Source organism: Hordeum vulgare, chromosome 2H (assembly GCF_904849725.1).
Source record: "Hordeum vulgare subsp. vulgare chromosome 2H, MorexV3_pseudomolecules_assembly, whole genome shotgun sequence".
Lineage (NCBI taxonomy): Eukaryota > Viridiplantae > Streptophyta > Magnoliopsida > Poales > Poaceae > Hordeum > Hordeum vulgare.
This window is the reverse complement of record NC_058519.1, coordinates 628,971,429-628,991,951: the sequence shown is the minus strand read 5'-3', so window position 1 is coordinate 628,991,951 and position 20,523 is coordinate 628,971,429. Positions and strand designations below refer to the sequence as shown.

General features: G+C 48.0%; 1 protein-coding gene across 1 annotated transcript; it reads right to left on the bottom strand.

Annotated features, from left to right (window-relative positions):
- Positions 1-842: 842 nt before the first annotated feature.
- Positions 843-1,794, bottom strand: LOC123430980. Its single transcript, XM_045114802.1, has one exon. The coding sequence runs from the start codon at positions 1,531-1,533 to the stop codon at positions 1,222-1,224; it is 312 nt and encodes a 103-aa protein (XP_044970737.1). The 5' UTR covers positions 1,534-1,794; the 3' UTR covers positions 843-1,221.
- Positions 1,795-20,523: the final 18,729 nt, after the last annotated feature.

Below are 20,523 nucleotides of genomic sequence, written 5' to 3'. Positions count from 1 at the left end.
GTCAAGACGCCGATGGATGGGATCCTTAGAAAATCGCATCACTTGGTAATTAACTAACTCTGGCCATGCCAAGCCAAGCAGGCTCTGTTTTTCGTCGATTTGTTGCAGAGCTCCGGGTTCGCTGGGGATTACTCATCATGTAACCTGTGCAGGAAGCATAAAACCCCAAACGGCTTGAGGTGGTCGGCTGTAGTATTTTTTTTTTTAATAAATAGATAGAAGTAACATTTCTTCATTTTTTATGCACATACTGTTTCACGCTTGCATTTGCACTCCGTTGAGGAAACGCATATAATTTTTTTTAATGTTGCCGTGATTTGCCCTCGAAGTTCTTGATACTCTGTTTACAAAAACAAAAAAGGATATAGGCAATGAATTGTACTGAAAAAAAATGGTAGTGAAGGAGGGGTAATCCAAAGAAGAATAATCACTCCCCAAAAAATGATGGTGCTCCAAAATTTACGGCTCAAAGTGCGCTCGCAATGGTGGTGATCGATTGAGGCGTTCATCATTCTAATTTTGAACAGAAATACGTGTTCATCACATCCCAGCCTTTTGTAGACTACTTTCTCCTACCAGTATCTTCTTCGTGAAGACTCCCTGCACTGCAACTGTAATCCATTCCCTTCCTTTCTGAAACGATGCCGTATTCTTCAATCCACAGCTATTTTTCGTACTCTTGCACTCCATTTTCTTCAGAAACGTTTGACGGAATCATAAGGAAACTCGATGCTGGTGAGCCAAAGACGCAAGGTAAACTTTTGCACCGTGTGTGATCTCAGCCAAGATCATGCGAGAATATCGTCAGTATAGCGACACAATGAAGGGGGGAATTTTGTATGGAGCAAGCAAACAAAGAAGTATACTGATATATGTATCTCTTTCAACCAACAGAATGGCCTTGCTGTCCAACTTCACAAACCAATCAAGGACACAAGAAAATAATAAGGGCAAAAGACAAGCAACAAAAAGGTACTACTCGCTAGCAGAAAGAAGAAGAAGAAAAATCATCAAGGGGGAAAAAGAAGAAAGGGAAGCAGAAGGGAACAGCAATACTACAAGCTCCTATCCTCTCTTCTCCTTCCCATTCTTCTCCTCCCCCTCCTCCGCTCCTCTCGCCGTCGCCGTCGCCACGCGCGGCCACGGCCACTGCCATCAGTGGCGGACACCACGAGGTCCAAAGCTAACGGGTGATTAGCTCCCTAGCTACATGGAACGTACTCATCTGTTGTGCAGCGGGTTGGGCCCCGTCGGCACGCGCCGCTTGTCGCCTTCCACGAGCCCGACCCCGTCGCCGGCGCGCCACCGCCGGCCCAGCCCGATGCTGACGAGCCCCTCCACCAGCACGTCGAACGCGCTCCTCCGCGGGCCGTCGGTACCACTTGTGCCGCTCGCGCTCTCGCTCTCGCCGGCAGGAAGCCCTTCGCTCGCCGCCACCAGAGGCCCCGGGCGCGCCGACTCGGCGCACGCGGCGGCGATAAGCACCAGGCACGCGACGAGCGCCGCCCGTGACCACCGCCGCTGCCTGCCCATGAGCCGGCACGATCGATCGATCCACAGCCGGCGCGGCACGGCGAGCACCCAAGCAAGAAAGCAAGCTCGCTCTCCGAAGCTTAACTAACAAGTGTGCTTGTCTTGGCGTGTGAGGGCGGTGGTGGAGGAGGAGCCGGGTGGTGGAGTGGAGTGGAGTCAAAGAGGGGTAAAAGCCGGAGGAGAGGGTAGCAGGCGGGGTTTTTATGTGGGTGGGGGTGGCAATGGTGCACCCCATGGGCCATGGCCATGCGTCCACAGGCCTGGATGCGGGCCAGCGCGCGGGAGGATGCCACCAAACCGCATTTAAGGATCTTCAATTCTCTGCTTCCTCGCTGCCACTGTCTCAGCTGTCTACTATAGTAGAGTGAGAGAGAGGGAAACGCCCGCACAACACAAAGGCCGCCACGCCTTTCTCATCTCATCTCATCTCATCTCAGATGGAAGAAAAAGGTGGCGATGAAATGGAAAGTTTGGTGAGCAGGGGGCCTCCTCAAGGCTCATCTTCCACTGCATGCACACTCACACTCGTCTAGTCTCTCTCTCTCTCTCCCTCTCGCCAAGGATTATTATGAGGGAGGAGGCGTCAACTTGACACCAAGGTACGACTGGTAAAAGTGCAGCATTACGGCGAGCAGCATGATTTCCACCTTACGTGCATGTTTCTTGTCATGGCCCAATCAAGCTAATCACGCAATTATCTGCGCTGCACGCCCGTAAATTCACTACTCCAACCAAGTCGTCAGCTTTACTGCAGGGCACACTAGCTATCTGGACGGCGTATGTATAATGCATGTGCGTCGAGTCGGTATACGTAACTGTACTCTTTTTGTTTGGTCAGTACGTAGTGTCTACTCTGTAGTACAACATGGAGAGGAGTGGTAGCGGGGGCACGGTCAAAACGAGCTTTCGAAACTCCCTGCGGATTGTTGCCACCTGCCCCATGCCACTTCTCGATCGGCCTTTCGGATGCCAATAAATATACAACCATCATGGTTCATAAATGGTGAGAGAGACGCACCCGGAGCCGGAGAGACAACGTCTTATGGCCACCCCGGCCGGTCATTTTTGCTTGTGCTAGAAGCATGTATATGCAGTAACCCCGATCGGAGAGAGCGAGCGAGCGAGCGAGAGAGAGAGAGAGAGAGAGAGAGAGAGAGAGAGAGGGAGAAAGAAAACGTAGCGTAGACCAGCGAGAGAAACGTCAAGAAACGGAGAGAGGAAATTAGCCGCGACTGCCATTACTCGATCGTTTGGAGTGAGTAGCTTCGTTCCATGATGGAGTAAGTAACAAAGGGGTAGGGGACAAAGAGGCCGGGGCCAGGGAGAGAAAGGGCTGCATGCGTTGGGAGAGACAGGGTGGAGGAAGAAACGGAGGGTGGCCATGGTCATCGTAGCATCAGGCTGGAAACACATCAGACGACGGAGACCTTCTTCCCCTCCCGGCCCCCTCCACCTCCACCTCCTCCGGGCTGCTTTCTGGCTGCTGCTGCTGCTGCTGCTACGTGCCACGCGCGGGACAGAGAGATGGATGGAGGAGAACAGCGACGGACGGCGTGTCTCCGGCCGAACCCCAACCACCTCCGGCCAGGTCGGGCTTTTATGGCGCCCTGGGCTTTGGCCTTGGCCTGCGGCGTATCGGTATCTGGTCTGGTCCTGCATGCCCGGCCGGTCCTACGAGTCTGCGTGCCTACTCAGGCACGCAGGCTAACGACATGCACATACGTACGTATGCTACGGTACCGTGTGGTCGTGTAATTGTGTGCTAGTACTGCTGCTACTGCCCTACGGCCTCTACTGGTATGTACTACCACATCCTTGTACGCACTCGTTGATCGACGCTTTGGTCTACGTGACCAATGTGAGCGGACTAGTCTAGCTAGCCTGCTTGCTGCCATGTTATGTAGAGTACGTAATAGGGTAGTAGCTGCCCATGATACATGCATGCATGACAGTAGTGGAGTTGAGCTAGTCAATTAGGTCAGCCTTGTAGCCTAATCCAGCACGGTGGTGGAGCTATTCGCTTCAGATTCTGTGGCTTCCAACCGTAGACTCCAACCAAATCACTTGCATTGTCATGTCATGCGCTGCACTGTTAAGCTTTAGCAATGTGGATTCGATCAGATAACTCCATATTCACATGTGAGTGTGGATAGGTCTCACTTAATTAAGTGGCATAGCACATCAATAAAAAGAAAAGAAAAATGCAGAAATCTCCATGTATGGTCTTATCAATAAAACATAGATTAAGATTTGATTAAAGTTCTTAGCAATCTCCTTTGATGATACGTATTAACAGGTGGGATTCCTGTTTCTTCTTAGTCGAACCCCACAAACAAACAAAAAAGTCATTTGAAGCCCAAAACAATGAGAAAACTTAAAATCGCAATCGTCATAATTGCCCTCTTCAAAATTTATTTACATGTAGCTCTCGCTTGTCCTTGACTACGAAGTTTCTTTCTCGATTCCACACTTAGGGCATCTCCACCCGTTTGCCCCCCCCCCCCCCCCCCCGCCTGAAATAGCGAACCAACGCTAAATTCAGCCGGGGGGGGGGGGGCTCGGTTTCCTAGCCTCCCCCCCAAGGACGCCCCCGGACGCCGCTTTCGACCTAGTTTCGGCCCAAGTTTGGTCCAAATTCGTCTCACTTTCGGTAAAATTTTAACAAAAACTAAATTTTTTATGACAAAGCTCATCAGAGAAATCAATACAAATCAAATAGTTCAATGAACCAAGCTCATAATTCAAACACAAATTATAACAAATCGGAATAGGTGTTGCCCTTGAGCCTCCATAGGTGCTCGACCAGATCATCCCGCCGTTGTTGGTGCATCTGGGGGTCTCGGATCTCAGTGTCAAACACTGGCTCTTCCTGCTCGCTCTCAATGATCATGTTGTACAAGATGACACAACAATTCATCACCTCCGACATCTGAGATTTCGACCACGTCAAAGCGGAGTACTAGACACCAACAAATTGAGATTAGAGCACACCAAATGCTCGTTCGACATCCTTCTTGCAAGCCTCCCGACACTTAGCAACGTGTGACTTCTTGCCTCCTAGCAAAGGATTTGAGATAGTCTTCACAAATATGGACCATCTCGGATGGATACCATCTGCTAGATAATATCCCTTGTTGTAGGGATGCCCATTGACCTCGAAGTTCATTGGAGGAACAAGACCTTCAACAAGCTTTGCAAAGACATTTGAGCATTGCAGTACGTTGATGTCATTGTGAGTTCCTGGCATACCAAAGGACTGCCAAATCCATAGATCATGTGTGGCCACTGCCTTTGTACATAAGTACCACACCGCAATCTCCTTTGGCGCCTTTGTACATCCCGTGCCAAACAAATGGACAATTTTTCCATTTCTAATGCATGCAGTCGATGCTTCCAAGCATCCCACGAAATCATCTTCCTACATTTTGTGCTAGGATCCGAGCAGTGCCCTTAGCATTGGGTGATCGCAAATATTGTGGTCCAAACACTGCCACCACTGCCCTGCAGAACTTGTACAAGCACTCAATGGTGATGACTCGACCAAGCGTCCATAGTCTTCCTCTATATCACAAGGAGCTCCGTATGCAAGCATCCTCATAGCTGAGGTGCACTTCTGGAGTGAGGAGATTCCAACCGCGTCGGTGCAATCCTTCTTGCAAATGAAATAGTTGTCGAACTCCCGAACGGCATTCACAATTCTGAGAAAGAGCTTTCGTGCCCTCCAATAACGTCGGTGAAATACTTTCTCGCCATGCACAAGAGCGTCGGCGTAGAGCACGCAATAGACCTCCATTTGATGTCTTTGTTTGCTCTTGCGGCGACCTGGCGTTGAGACATCTCGTCGTGGCTTGGAATCGTTTGCGAACAGGCCGGCCAACACGGCGAGGATCATGCGGTGTTTGTTGGGTTCTACCATAGGCGCATTGCATGCAAATTAAAAAATTTCTACGCGAAGAACAACCAAGAACATGCTACAGAGATGGATCACCGATTGTTACCACTATACCCACAATGTCGTGCAACGGAAGTAGATGTGGCAGCACAATCCGCGTGGTCTCTCTCCTCCTCGTCCGATCTCCCTTAAACAGCCGGTCATCGGATCCCTCTCCCACAAACAGTCGGTCGCAGGATCCCACGTATAGGTTCGCCGGAGCGGCGCGAGTGCACCACCCCTAACGGTATCTGCATGTGCAGGAGGAGGTGACTAGGTGCAACACAGTTGGCGGCGGCGAGTGGAGGTGACTAGGTGCAACACATGCACAACCCTAATGACGACGCTGAAGCGATTAACTGATTAAGTGTGCCGCACCTCCACTACATATAGGCCTCCGACGCAGGCTCAACTCTTAGGCCTCGCGCGGACCCTAAACCCACGTGTTCATTCCCTTAAGCGTGCGACCCCTTAGGTTCTCGTTCACTTGGCCGCGAGTCAAACCCCGCCCGACTTGGCTAGTCGGTAGTGGCCTCTAGCAAGACGTGTCGATTCCAAGTGTGCGATGAAGCTGGTTAGGCGAACATGTACTTCATACTTTTGTTCCCTTTGCCACACGATATACGTTGTCGTGCTCAAGGCAACATGGTCATCTTTGTTGCCGCACGATCTTTTTCTCGTTCCGATGAATCTGACCAACATTCGGATCATCTCATAATCCTCATCGCATGACCATGTTGATACGTCCCAAATGTATCTGTAATTTCTGCTTGTTCCATGATCTATTGGGTGACATTGTTATATGTTTGAGATGGAAATGGCTGAGCTCGAGGCTAAGGAGGGAGGTGAAATTTCTAGCTTGCAAAAGCGATTGACAAACGGTGCACTTTCCAAATCAACGCCCCAAGGGGCCTTCACAAATGATAGGTGGCATTTCCTATGCTTGAAATATTAACACTTTTTTTATTAATCTAATCCATGAGTAGATAATTAACATGGCAATGAAAGTATGCAACTCAGCCGATACCTAAGCATGTGAGCACGTACAGTAAATAGAACCAAAACATCTATGAACACAACATATACAGCTAGCGCATGGACAAGTAAATGAGAAATGAACAAATCATACCATTTGGTTGGCCAGGCCAACGCAATGGTGACAGCAACAACCTTGGTGTCGTCCGTGGCCTTCTTCTTGACGGCTTCATTGTCGTTCACTATGGAGTTAATGCAAATTAAGTAACCAAAGCAGAGAATGACGGAGACGGGGACGGATTAAGAGCAACTATGCCGAGACACTCCCCAAAACCTTATCGCCCTTCTCCCGGGCATGATCTCGAAGGACGGGTTTCAGAGGTACCTGCTCTCCCAATAAACCGTGTGTGCGGTTATCGGGATAGGATCACTGAAGGCAGCACAATGAAAGCAACAGTAGATGACAACTAGTGTTACACAAGGATGAAGTAACTGTGTCCGCTGTACTAGCCAATGCCTCCTTATATAGGTCGTCGAGTAGATGGGTGTGGGCTTAAGCACACGACCTAGTCCGCAAACATCCCATGCTCGGACGTCTCGGCCAGTGGCATGTCCATTAGCAATTTTTTAGTTAGTCTGAGATAATTAACCTTTATTGATTGACAGAAATAAACGGATAGGTGTGCCCGCATTGTGGCGAGGCGAGCGGTAGCGAAAGAAGAGGGAGCGTGTACCACTCATCTTCCCAAACTTTTAATGACATATGATAGAGCATCCATTATAAAAGGGGTCTTAACCCTCCTGAACTAGTAAGGAGTACTAAACACAATTTGCCATACGACGATACATCTACACGACCTTAGAGCAACTACAACCGTATCTTGCCAATCCAGCCCTTGAAACGCTTGTGGGCGCGCCAGGACCGTTCACGCCTCAAATAATTTATTTTACATCCAGACATCTCATATTAGAATTCTTAAATCCATACAAAAAACACGCAAGATATGAAACCTATGTACTACATAAAACCTATCTACTCCTCGTTGAAGATGTCGACAATCTCCGTGCCCTCCGGCGGATAAATGACCGCTTGCCGCAACTCTTGTGCCTCCGACTGCTTTGTTGCGGCCTCCGCCGCCTCATTCTCCGTGTCGAGCTCGCCGAATAAGGCTTCGGCCTCCGCCTGCCTCTGTCGGATGAGCCGGCGGTTGGCCTCCACCTCGGCCTCGGACTGGGCGACGGCTTGCTGCTCCGTCATCTCCTTCGATTGGGCGACGACGAACTCCGCCTGCGACTCCGCCATGCTCAAGCCGGGAGCCTCCTCCTCCAGGTCCTTCTCTTCCATGGCCTCCGGCTGCTGCTCCTCCTGCTGTTGTTGCTGCTCTCACTAGTAGAAAACAGGGCTATCGTTTGGCCCTGGCTAGCCCATTAGTCCCGGTTCTTCAAGAACCAGGACCAATGGGGGGTATTAGACCCGGTTCGTGAACCCAGGGGGCCGGCCGGGGCCTCGTGGGCATTGGTCCCGGTTCGTGTGGAACCATTTGTCCCAGTTCGAGCCATGAACCGGGACAAATGTGTTGGGGAACGTCGCATGGGAAACAAAAAATTTCCTACGCGCACGAATACCTATCATGGTGATGTCCATCTACGAGAGGGGATGAGTGATCTACATACCCTTGTAGATCGTACAGCAGAAGCGTTAGTGAACGCGGTTGATGTAGTGGAACGTCCTCACGTCCCTCGATCCGCCCCGCGAACAATCCCGCGATCAGTCCCACGATCTAGTACCGAACGGACGACACCTCCGCGTTCAGCACACGTACAGCTCGACGATGATCTCGGCCTTCTTGATCCAGCAAGAGAGACGGAGAGGTAGAAGAGTTCTCCGGCAGCGCAACGGCGCTTCGGAGGTTGGTGATGACCTTGTCTCAGCAGGGCTCCGCCCGAGTTCCGCAGAAACGCGATCTAGAGGAAAAACCGTGGAGGTATGTGGTCGGGCTGCCGTGGAAAAGTCGTCTCAAATCAGCCCTAAAACCTCCGTATATATAGGTGGGAGGGAGGGGACCTTGCCTTGGGGCTCAAGGAGCCCCAAGGGGGTCGCCCGAGTCCAAGGGGGAAGGCTCCCCCCCCCCAAACCGAGTTGGACTTGGTTTGGTGGGTGGGAGTCCTTCCTTCCCTTCCCACCTCCTCTTTTTTTCTTTTCTCTTTGATTTTCTTTCCTAGGCGCATAGGGCCCTTTTGGGCTGTCCCACCAGCCCACTAAGGGCTGGTGTGCCACCCTCAAGGCCTATGGGCTTCCCCGGGGTGGGTTGCCCCCCCGGTGAACTCCCGGAACCCATTCTTCATTCCCGGTACATTTCCGGTAACTCCGAAAACCTTCCGGTAATCAAATGAGGTCATCCTATATATCAATCTTCGTTTCCGGACCATTCCGGAAACCCTCGTGACGTCCGTGATCTCATCCGGGACTCCGAACAACATTCGGTAACCAACCATATAACTCAAATACGCATAAAACAACGCTGAACCTTAAGTGTGCAGACCCTGCGGGTTCGAGAACTTTGTAGACATGACCCGAGAGACTCCTCGGTCAATATCCAATAGCGGGACCTGGATGCCCATATTGGATCCTACATATTCTACAAAGATCTTATCGTTTGAACCTCAGTGCCAAGGATTCATATAATCCCGTATGTCATTCCCTTTGTCCTTCGGTATGTTACTTGCCCGAGATTCGATCGTTTGTATCCGCATACCTATTTCAATCTCGTTCACCGGCAAGTCTCTTTACTCGTTCCGTAATACAAGATCCCGCAACTTTCACTAAGTCACATTGCTTGGAAGGCTTGTGTGTGATGTTGTATTACCGAGTGGGCCCCGAGATACCTCTCCGTCACACGGAGTGACAAATCCCAGTCTTGATCCATACTAACTCAACTAACACCTTCGGAGATACCTGTAGAGCATCTTTATAGTCACCCAGTTATGTTGCGACGTTTGATACACACAAGGCATTCCTCCGGTGTCAGTGAGTTATATGATCTCATGGTCATAGGAATAGATACTTGACACGCAGAAAACAGTAGCAACAAAATGACACGAACAACATGCTACGTCTATTAGTTTGGGTCTAGTCCATCACGTGATTCTCCTAATGACGTGATCCAGTTATCAAGCAACAACACCTTGTTCATAATGAGAAGACCCTGACTATCTTTGATCAACTGGCTAGCCAACTAGAGGCTTGCTAGGGACGGTGTTTTGTCTATGTATCCACACATGTAAATGAGTCTTCATTCAATACAATTATAGCATGGATAATAAACGATTATCTTGATACAGGAATTATAATAATAACTATATTTATTATTGCCTCTAGGGCATAATTCCAACAAAATGGTCCTCGCTGCTGGTCCACAACCTTTAGTCCCGGTTCATGCCACGAACCGGTACAAATAACTTGCCTACATATATACCCACCGCCGCGGCAGAGCACTCCACAGTGCTCTATTTTTGTCGAACCAGCGAGGGAGGGCATTTGGGTGCTCTAGTTCACCTCCTATGCACATGAGGTGTTCGATGAAATGCCCGACCCACACTAGTTAAGCTTTCTCCTCTCGAAACTCGACCTTCGAGCTCCATTTTCAACGAGACTTGTCTAGATTTAGCGGTCCGTCACGCCCCGTCCCCGCCCCGTCTTCACCGCCGTCGATCGCCCGCGCCGATCTCGTCTCCGGCACCACCGTGGTGAGCCTCTTGTTCTTATCTTCTTTATGAAAGAAAAAAAATTCTGACTTCGGATAGATACTTGTCTAATTTTCTTACTTTTATTATTCCTTGTTATTATATAGTGCGATAGTTTTGGTATCCGCCCCCGCCGGCCCTCGTCCTGTCTATGATTCAGATGTGGTATATATCATCTTTTCATAACTATTTGGTTCATTTATTGTTTATGACAATTATGATGACCAACGTGACATATATTTTTAATCTAGGAGGTATGTGAACCGGAAATTCCAACCCACCGAGAAATGCTTCTCGAGAAGTTAACTTTGGTTGAAAAAGAAAACAAATACTTGAAGGAAAAATTGAAAATAATTGAGGATATTAATATGGAAATGAGTTGCATGTTGCCGAGGTCATTGACGATCGCAAGATGAAGATCGATGCGATGCGGTTGAAGATGGATGCAATGCGCTTGAAGATGGATGAAATGCGCTTGAAGATTAGGAATATTAGAAAATATGCCATTGATAAAGAGGCTTGGTATCATTATGCTGTTGGGTCAACTGTTACCTTACTTGCGATTTTCATCGCGTTTGTTGTTGCATTTAAATGTTTTACATAGTTGTATGTTGTTTTATGAGAGAACTTTATGTATTTATTTTTCAATAATAACATTTGATCACTATTGTGCTTTGGCTTTAATGTGATGATGAACTTGTATTAATTTGGTCATTTCTCTATTCATTTTGTTCTGCAATGGTTTTTTGATATATACTTAATTTCATAACACAGATGAACCGCCAATGGATGTACGATGACCGACGCACTTTGGAGTACATTACAAACCGGAACTAATGCCCGAGTCGAAAAGGGTTGTGAATTGATGATGTGGCTTTGAATGGTGCATTTTGAAAAGAAAAAACTATGGAGTTCAAATAAGTTCAAAAAAAATGAAATCCCTTTGTAACAGACGAGTTTCCGTATGAAACCCTAATACTTCGAAAGAGATTGTTCGTTTTGTACACGAAGTGCATCCAGTTTTTGCCGTAACCCTCTCAACTTTCTCGCACATGCTATGTGGGTGAAATGATGATACCATGCCAACTTGGAACCTTTTCAGAGTTTATTTCAAATGCTTTTCAATTTCATGGTCTTATAGCTCATAATAATTAGTAAATGCATGAAAAATAACAAATAAAGCCAGAAAGGGTTGTAAATTGATGATGTGGCTTTGAATGGTGCATTTTAAGCACAGAAAAACTATGGAGTTCAAATAAGTTCAAAAAAATGAAATCCCTTTGTAAGAGACGAGTTTCCGTATGAAACCGTGATACTTCGAAAGAGATTCTCCGTTTTGTACATGAAGTGCATCCAGTTTTTGCCGTAACCCTCTCAACTTTCTCGCACATGCTATGTGGGTGAAATTATGATACCATGCCAAGTTAGAACCTTTTCATAGTTCATTTCAAATGCTTTTCAATTTCATGGTCTTATAACTCAAAAATAATGAGTAAATGCATGAAAAATAACGAATGAAGTTAGAAAGGGTTGTAAATTGATGATGTGGCTTTGAATGGTGCATTTTGAACATAGAAAAACAATGGAGTTCAAATAAGTTCAAAAAAATGAAATCCCTTTGTAACAAACGAGTTTCCGTATGAAACCGTGATACTTCGAAAGAGATTGTCCGTTTTGTATACGAAGTGCATCCAGTTTTAACCGTAACCCGCTCAAATTTCTCGCACATGCTATGTGGGTGAAATGATGATATCATGCCAACTTGGAACCTTTTCAGAGTTCATTTCAAATGCTTTTCAATTTCATGGTCTTATAGCTCAAAATAATCAGTAAATGCATGAAAAATAACAAATGAAGTTACAAAGGTTGTAAATTGATGATGTGGCTTTGAATGGTGCATTTTGAACACCGAAAAACTATGGAGTTCAAATAAGTTCAAAAAAAGGAAATCCCTTTGTAACAGACGCGTTTCCGTATGAAACCGTGATACTTCGAAAGAGATTGTCCGTTTTGTACACGAAGTGCATCCAGTTTTTGCCGTAACCCTCTCAACTTTCTCGCACATGCTATGTGGATGAAATGATGATACCATGCCAACTTGGAACCTTTTCAGAGTTCATTTGAAATGCTTTTTAATTTCATGGTTTTAATGGCAAAAAATAATCAGTAAATGCATGGAAAATAACAAATGAAGTCAGAAAGGGTTGTAAATTGATGATGTGGCTTTGAATGGTGCATTTTGAACACAGAAAAACTATGTAGTTCAAATAAGTTCAAAAAAATGAAATCCCTTTGTAAGAGACGAGTTTCCGTATGAAACCCTCATACTTCGAAAGAGATTGTCCGTTTTGTACACGAAGTGCATCTAGTTTTTGCCGTAACCCTCTCAACTTTCTCGCACATGCTATGTGGGTGAAATGATGATACCATGCCAACTTAGAACCTTTTCAAAGTTCATTTCAAATGCTTTTCAATTTCATGGTCTTAATGGCAAAAATAATTATCATAAAATAAAATAAATAAGTAATTAGAAACAAAAAAAAATAAAAGAAATAAGTATTTTGTTGTAAGGAGAAACAAAACAAAATAAGCTAACTAAAAAATAAACAAAACAAAAATAAAGCAAAAAAAACAAAAATAATGGAAACAAATTTAAAAATAGATGTTCCTCTCCACGTTGCAGCCGCGTGGGAGCTTATAAACAGGCTCGAAAGCCCTTCGCTTGGCGAGGTGGGACTAAACATTCAACCGCACCACGGTTGTGGCAGGCAACCGTACCAATGCAAAAAAGAAATAAAATAAATAAAACAAAAAAGAAAACAAAAAAAACTAGGAAAAAATAAAAAAAGTTGCCACCAACTGGGCCACCACGGCCTGAATACGACTAGAAACCCATCCATGGGCCACGATTCAGGCCCGTGGTAGGCCCAGAAGGCCCATCACGCAAAGCATTAGCAAGTAGGCCCGTAAGCCTGCAGCGGAGAGGAGCTCGAGAGGGGTGCGGCAGTGGGGCTTATAAACCACTGCGCGCCCCTCTCAACTAGCGAGGTGGGACTAAACTTTGACCGCGACGCGGGTAGCACAGGGGCCTTTGGTACCGGTTCATGGCACCAACCGGTACCAATGCCCACCCTTTAGTCCCGGTTGGTGCCACCAACCGGGATCAAAGGCCGCCGCTTCCCGCCCTTTGGGCTGCTGAAAAGTGACCTTTGGTCCCGGTTGGTGGCACCAACCGGGACTAAAGGGGGCATTGGTACCGGTTGGTGCCACGAACCGGTACCAATGGCTTTGCTATATAAGCCAGCAGTTGTGAAAATTTCGTCAGTTTCTTCGATTCCCATGACGACGCCGCCAGGCTGCCCGAGCTCGCCATCGTCGCCCCTGCCCCCGACCACGCCGCCGTTGCCCGGCCCGACCACGCCGTCGTCACCCCTGCCCCCCGACCACGCCGTGCGCCCTCGCCGTGCCTCTACAGTGCCCCTACCCGCCCCGTCGACGCCGTCGCCGCCCTTTGCCCCGTCAGTCGCCGTCGCCCCTGCCACGACCACGCCGCCGTCGCCCCTGCCCCGACCACGCCGCCGTCGCCGCCCTCTACACCGACGCCGGCGCCGTGCCTCTCCTTGGTCAGGCTGGCGCCGCCCACCCTGTCCTCTCCTTTGTTCATATAAATGATGATTTGTTTTTTGCATTTTTATAAATATATATATATATATATGTATGTATGTTCTCTGTGCATATAAAATTTAGATTTTTAGTACATTTGGGTACATTTTAGGTTAGTTTTATCTATATATGTTCTCTGATTTAGTACATTTTAAGTTAGTTTCATTTTTAGAAAAGTTTTATATATTTAGGAAAAGAAGGAAGAGAAGGAAGAAGGAAGAAGAATAAAAAGTTTTATATATGCAAAAGCTACATTCTTAGAAAAGTATTATATATAGCTAGGAAGATAACGAAGAAGAAGAAAAAGAATGAGAGGAGAAAAAGGAAAATAAGAAGAGGAAGAAAGGAGAAGAAGAGGAGGGGAAGAAGAGGAGAAATAAATAAGAAGAGGAAAAAAGAAGAAAATAAAGAGGAGAAGAAGAAAGGAATAGAGGAGAAAGAAGAAAAAAAAATAGAAAATTATTTCTAATTTTTTTTCTTCTTTCTCCTCTATTCCTTTCTTCTTCTCCTTTTTTTTTCTCTTTTTTTCTTCGATTGCTTCTCTTCTATTCCTTTCGTCTTCTCCTCTTTTTATTTCTTCTTTTGTCTTCTTATTTTTTATCGGGTATGTCGTTGTCGATATACCCCCTCCCGATCGAACTTCAACACGACGGGGGGTACCGATTTACCCCCTCCCCGATAACATTATTTTCCCACGTATATGTATGTCGCATCGTTGTCGATATAACCCCCTCCTGGATAACTTCAACATGAGGGGCGGTCGATATATATACCCACTCTCGACCGTGATAAGTTATACCACGGGAGAACCCCCCTCGGCCCTCTCGCTCGACCAAAACTCTCGAGGACACCCAAACCCTAGAGAAAAAATGATGTTGGTCTCCTACCCCCTCCCGTAGCGCCCCTACCCGACAAACTCTCTCGAGGCCACCCAAATTTACCAAGTTAAAAGAGCGTTGTCGTCGAGGCCACCCAAACCCTTGAAGTGTTGTGTCGAGGCCACCCCAAACCCTTGAAGCGTTGTCTAGGCCACCCCAAACCCTAGAGAAGCAGCGTCGAGGCCACTAACATGATTCCTTATTGTGATTAGCTAGCTAGTTCTACGTTTGCCACTAATATATATCCATCTGTACCATGTTTGAATAATAATTGACATGTTGTAAATATTTGCAGAAACTATGGATCACTCCCGAGACGAAGCAACAGAAGCGATGTTGGGGGAGATAATCGCACAAGGAAGTGATGTCGTTGCGTCGTTTCTCAGAGACACCGATGGTCTGGAAGTACCGGGTGAATAAGAGGGATATGTTCATGATGATCTGGAAGGACCGAGTGAACAAGAGGGCGTTCATGATGATCTGGAAGGACCGGGTGAAGAAGAGGGCGTTCATGACGGCTCCGTTGACCGAACCGAGTCCGGCCAGGTATATATATATTAGTTAAGCCCGTGTTGACTAGTTAATTGATGCATTCATTGTTTTCATATGTACACATATTAATTAACTCTCGTCTTTCTTCTTTTTTCTCTAGCCCTCCGGATCGACCTCAACTTCGGTAAAGAAACAAGGCCCAAAGAAAAAGTTGCGCTCGGATGAAAGGTTTGAGATCACAACAATCACGCGCGATGGCAAGCCGATTGAACCCATCCGGACAAGGGATGCATTTCGTGCTCAGTGCGGGGTTCTTCTTAGGGACAAGATCCCGATCAGTATCCAGCAATGGTTAAAGCCAAAGAAGGAAGACCCTGAGGTGCCGACGTCTTATGTCTTCGATAAACAGAAATAAGATCTTTGGACAACGCTTAAGGAAAATTTCACCCTACCGCCAGAGGAGGATCCAGAGAAGCCAGTTAAAGAGGAATTGATCAAGTCTCATGCTCTTAAGAAGATGGCAGAACTATTCAAGAGGTGGAAGAATGAGCTGAAAACGTTTGTCGACAGAGAAGAGACACCAGAATTCACCGGCCGGTTTGAAAAGATTAGAGATCAATGGCCCGCACTTGTGGCCCACAAGACATCGGAAAAGAGTAAGAAGATGTCAGCAACAAACAAGAAAAATGCTACGAAGAAGAAGCATCACCATCGCACGGGGTCAGGTGGTTACCTCAAAGCCCGACCTTTGTGGGACAAGGCTGAGAATGACCTGATTGCTAAAGGGGTCGAACCAGAGACATTGAGATGGCCAGACTGTTGCCGGACTTGGTTCTTCGGGGTTGGTGGAACCTTGGACCCTGTATCAGGGGAGTGCGTTTGGACGGAAGAGCAACTGCGAATACCCGTCAGGAAGCTTCAGCACTATATCGCCACAGCACAGGAAGGGGCGTTTATTCCAGACACAGAGAATGACGAGCTCACAATGGCCCTCGGGAATCGTGAGCACCCTGGACGGACACGAGGCACGCAGGCTCCCTTCCGTGGAAGGCTGGGTTTCCGGACGCAGGGGGTTACAAAACCCAGGAGAGGAGGAAGAAAGCGGAGCATAGCCAATTGCAGGCGCTGCATGAAAAGGTACAAGGGCTAGAGGAACGAGAAGCAGATCGCAGCAAACGACCTGCCGAAGCTTCCCCAGAAGCTACCCCGCCATCTCAGCGGAGAATCAGCGTGGCTTCCACCGAGCAGACTCGGCAGTTGGAGCCTGTCTTCACGTGCTACCCCGTGGATGCTATCACAGAGTCTCAACATTGCCACCTTATGACGCAATGGATGACATTCAAAGTCAAGGCGGCTGTTGGCTCTGTTCTACCTAATGAACCTGGCTCAACCTACCACGGCGAGCCGATTCCAGAAGGATATGCTAGGGTGATGGTGGATCAAATAACAGAAGGATTTGAGGACCTTGAGCTTGACCACCCTACGGGTGAAGTGGAGATTCGGCTCGGTTCTTCTCTCAAGACTCCATGCCTATGGCGGAAGGAGCTCACCCACCTTCCGAACTGGACGCCTCCGCCTCCTCCTCCGGCGAGTCACGGCCCGCCTCCTCCTCCGCCTCCTCTGGCGAGTGATCAGGGCACTCAACCTCCTTCTCCGGCGCATGACGACACTCCGCCTCCTTCTCCGCCTGCGCCGGCGCGCCCGAGCAGCCAGCTGCCTCCTCCTTCTCCGCCTTGTCAACAAGGGCTGAAGAGACCCGCTGCCGCTTCGGCTCCTTCGGCGCATACTCCTTCTCCTCCGCTTGGTAAGAAAGGAAATACAGTCGCAGCCGCTCCGTCTGCTCCGACGTGTAGCAGTACAGCCAGAGGCAGGCAATACAAATACGGTCCTTCTCTGAAGTCTCTAGAGAAGTTACCATACGAGAGGAGCTCGGAGGAAAATGAGAAGATCATGGAAGCCGAAGTGAAGAACTTCTTTGAAGGGGTGAAAGCAAAAAAAACATCCACCTCCGAAGGAGAAGATAGATCCGGTAAAAGCAAAGCGTACTCTGGCTGCCCTAAAGAAACCACCAAATTCTCCGACGAAACGCAACTATGAGCGTATTATTACAAAGTCATTTATCGAAGTGCAGCGGTCGGGAAGTACTGTCAGTGATCAAAGGTTAGCAGAACGACGAGCTGGGAAAAAAGTTGCCCAGCTCGGCGAACAAGCGAACCAATCGTTGCCCCCGCTCAAGGTGTCTAGCGATATCGTCGCTAATCATCCGGGGATCTTGTTGCCCGGTACCAATCCTGCAGATTACCTGCCCGATGATGCACATTTTGATTTATTGGAGGTGGACGAACACAAATACGTATACGGGAAGCCTCTCGTCAAAGATGAAAGATCGCTAACAACGATGATGCGAAGATTCCATGATTGGTACATGAAAACTTGCAAAGAGTCTGGGAGAGTAATATTTTGATGTTGGGAGTTAGAAAGGAGCATGACCTCGTTGGACTTGAACTGTTGATGGTTCCATTTGAGGAGTTCTTCCCGTTTTTCAATCTAAAGACCCTCGATAAATTAATGATCACTTGCTACTGCCTGTAAGTAGTACTACTTCTGTTATTAAGTCTCTATATATAGGTCAGCTCTTTCATTGCATGTATTTTTAATTATCCTCACTATATTATATGCAGATTGAAGATCGTCGAATTGAAGAAAAGACTAATCGGTGATATTGGGTTCATTAACACAAATCTCATAGATGCATTTATGATTAAATCTCAGGCCAAAGATACCGAGGCCAACCTGCTACAATCGTTTGTATTGAATCAAAACAAACTATAATACTCTTCCCTTACGAATTCCAGTGAGTGTTAGTGTCTTGTGCATATTCGGTTTCCCTTATTAGTCAAGGTTATAGTAATGTAATTGATGAGTTATACATGCGTGCGCAACTTCCACTATATTCTCCTAGAGATTAAGCTTGAGCAGGGACTAGTAACCGTCTTAGACTCGAGACGAAAAGATCCCAACGAGTATGCAGACATGACTAAAATTCTAGAGAAGTAAGTTAAATCCATCATTATCGCACCATATCGGCAACTTTGTTCATTTCCTAATATCAAGTAATTGTTTTCTTTGTGTGACAGGGTTTGGAAAAATTTCACTACAAAAACTCCGGGAATGCCGAAGAAGGTGCAATTTAGACACCTGAAAGTAAGTACTATAGTAGCATGTTCCACGCATCTCCTAGTGATTCAAGCGCTAGTTTCATCAATACCATTTAGCATGCTTGCTAACTATCAGTTTGATTGACCTCTATTTCTTGTAAAGTGGTTGTGGCAGGAACCAGGGAATGATTACTGTGGATACTACATTTGCGAGTCCATCCGCCACGTGACCTGTGAGCGGGGCTACTCTGACAAACAATATGACGTGCGTAAATAATAATATTCATAATTTTATTTTATTACCATCATTTGTGTTCAGTTTCGTTTATTCATATATATGTATTGACCCCCTTCTTCAAATTAGATATATCGGATGCAGAATGAACTCCTACCAGCAGATCGTATGTGAGGAATTCAAGAGGAATTGGCGGCATTCTTTCTTGACCACGTGTGACAACCTGAGACCGACGTTCCAGAAGATCCCCCCTTCTTTCCGTTTTCGTCGTGTGTCTATTTTGTTTTGTCGCATCATCATCGCATCATGCACATCATCTACATTGCATCGGCATCTCCGTGCCGCCAGTTTTCAAAAGTTGCGTCCGTTGTTAGTTGCCGGTTCGCGTCGTTGTCCGTTCTTAGCCCGACCGCACTCGCACGCGCCCGCGGCATCGCCAAACCCTGTTTTAAAAGTGCGTTTAAAACTTTCTCTGATCGGGGTGAAACTTGGCATGCGGCCGTGATTAGTTATAGCTAGGCCGCCTGCCGAATTTCGTCGCGATCGGAGTTCATCTCGTACCCGAACGGTCGACCGTAGCGGCACCTTATTCGGTCTACCGTCGGACGTCTCTCGATGTTTTTAAATACGTTGCCGGGGCGCCCGTTTTCCCTCTCATCTTCACCTAGCCCCTCTGCACAGTGCGTCGACCCTACGCGTAGCCCAATCCGAAAACGTCCCGGAACCCGAAACCCGGCGGTCGTGACCGTTGGATCCGGATCAACTCCTTTTTACAGCAAATCGTCATCGGTTTGTCCATTGCACTCCCGAACCTATTTATCTCGACCATCCAATCTAAACCGGAGGGTCCAGATCAGCCCTATCCAAACCCACCTAATTATTTAAGCAGGCAAACCCTAGCTATATGTCCCATCTTACCCTAGTCCCGACCGCCCGCCTCGTTTTCAGCCGCGCAGCCCCTTCCTTGATCTGCAAGCCAGCCGCCAGCTCCGCTCGGAATTCCCACTTGCGCAGCAGCCGCCGTGTCCTTCTTTCCTCCTGCCGACAGTGGCCTCGGGAGCTCCGCCCCTTCCCGCGATCTGGGTAGGAAGTCCAGATCGGGAGCGTTCCACGCGACCAGGTGGAGGCGCCCCAACCAGCAGCCGCCACACGTGGCCTTGCCTCGGGAGTAGGCGAACGAGGCAGCAAGCCCCGCGTTGACCGAGGATCAGCTCCGCCTCCCGCGCCCAGATCCGATCGGGAGCTGGGACTGTCTCCCCCCCCCCCCCCCCCCCCCGCGTTGATCGCGCCAGCCCCGGGCCCGATCCAGCGCGCCCCTCGAGCTCTGCCGCCGCTGCGTCCCGTGCCGATCGAGAGCGCCGCCAACCCCCGCGAGTCGGCGGCCTAGGCTACTCCGCCCCGAGGCCCACCTCTCCACCGGCTCGGCCCATCCGCCTCGCCTCTCTCTCCAGCCCCGTTGACCAGCAGCGCCGCCGACCCGTCTCCAGCGCCAGGTGGCCTGGGCCCACTCCGCCTCGCCTCTCCGGCCCAAGGTGAGCTGCCCTCTATTCCCCGCCTAGGCGTAGCTTAGATCATTCGCGCCGCTCTGCTAGGCCCCTTAAGCGTCGGATTCGGCCCGAGTGGCATTTTTCTATTATCTCGCGAATTATTAATTCCAGAATAATTGCTAGATTTTTTTGGCTGTAGTTTCTAATCCATATATCGGATCGCAACGAATTATATATGCTTCTCGTATAGAATTTCGGGTAGATTACGAATTTACAACTGGCATAAATGTTTGAAGTTGTTTGACGTGTCGTATGCATAGGTTAGCGTGCTGTCTAGATAGGATAGACGCCGTATTTATTTTTCGCGCAAGACCGTATAGCCCAAATGCCGTATTAGAAATGCCCATGTTTTAGGAACCTATTTTCC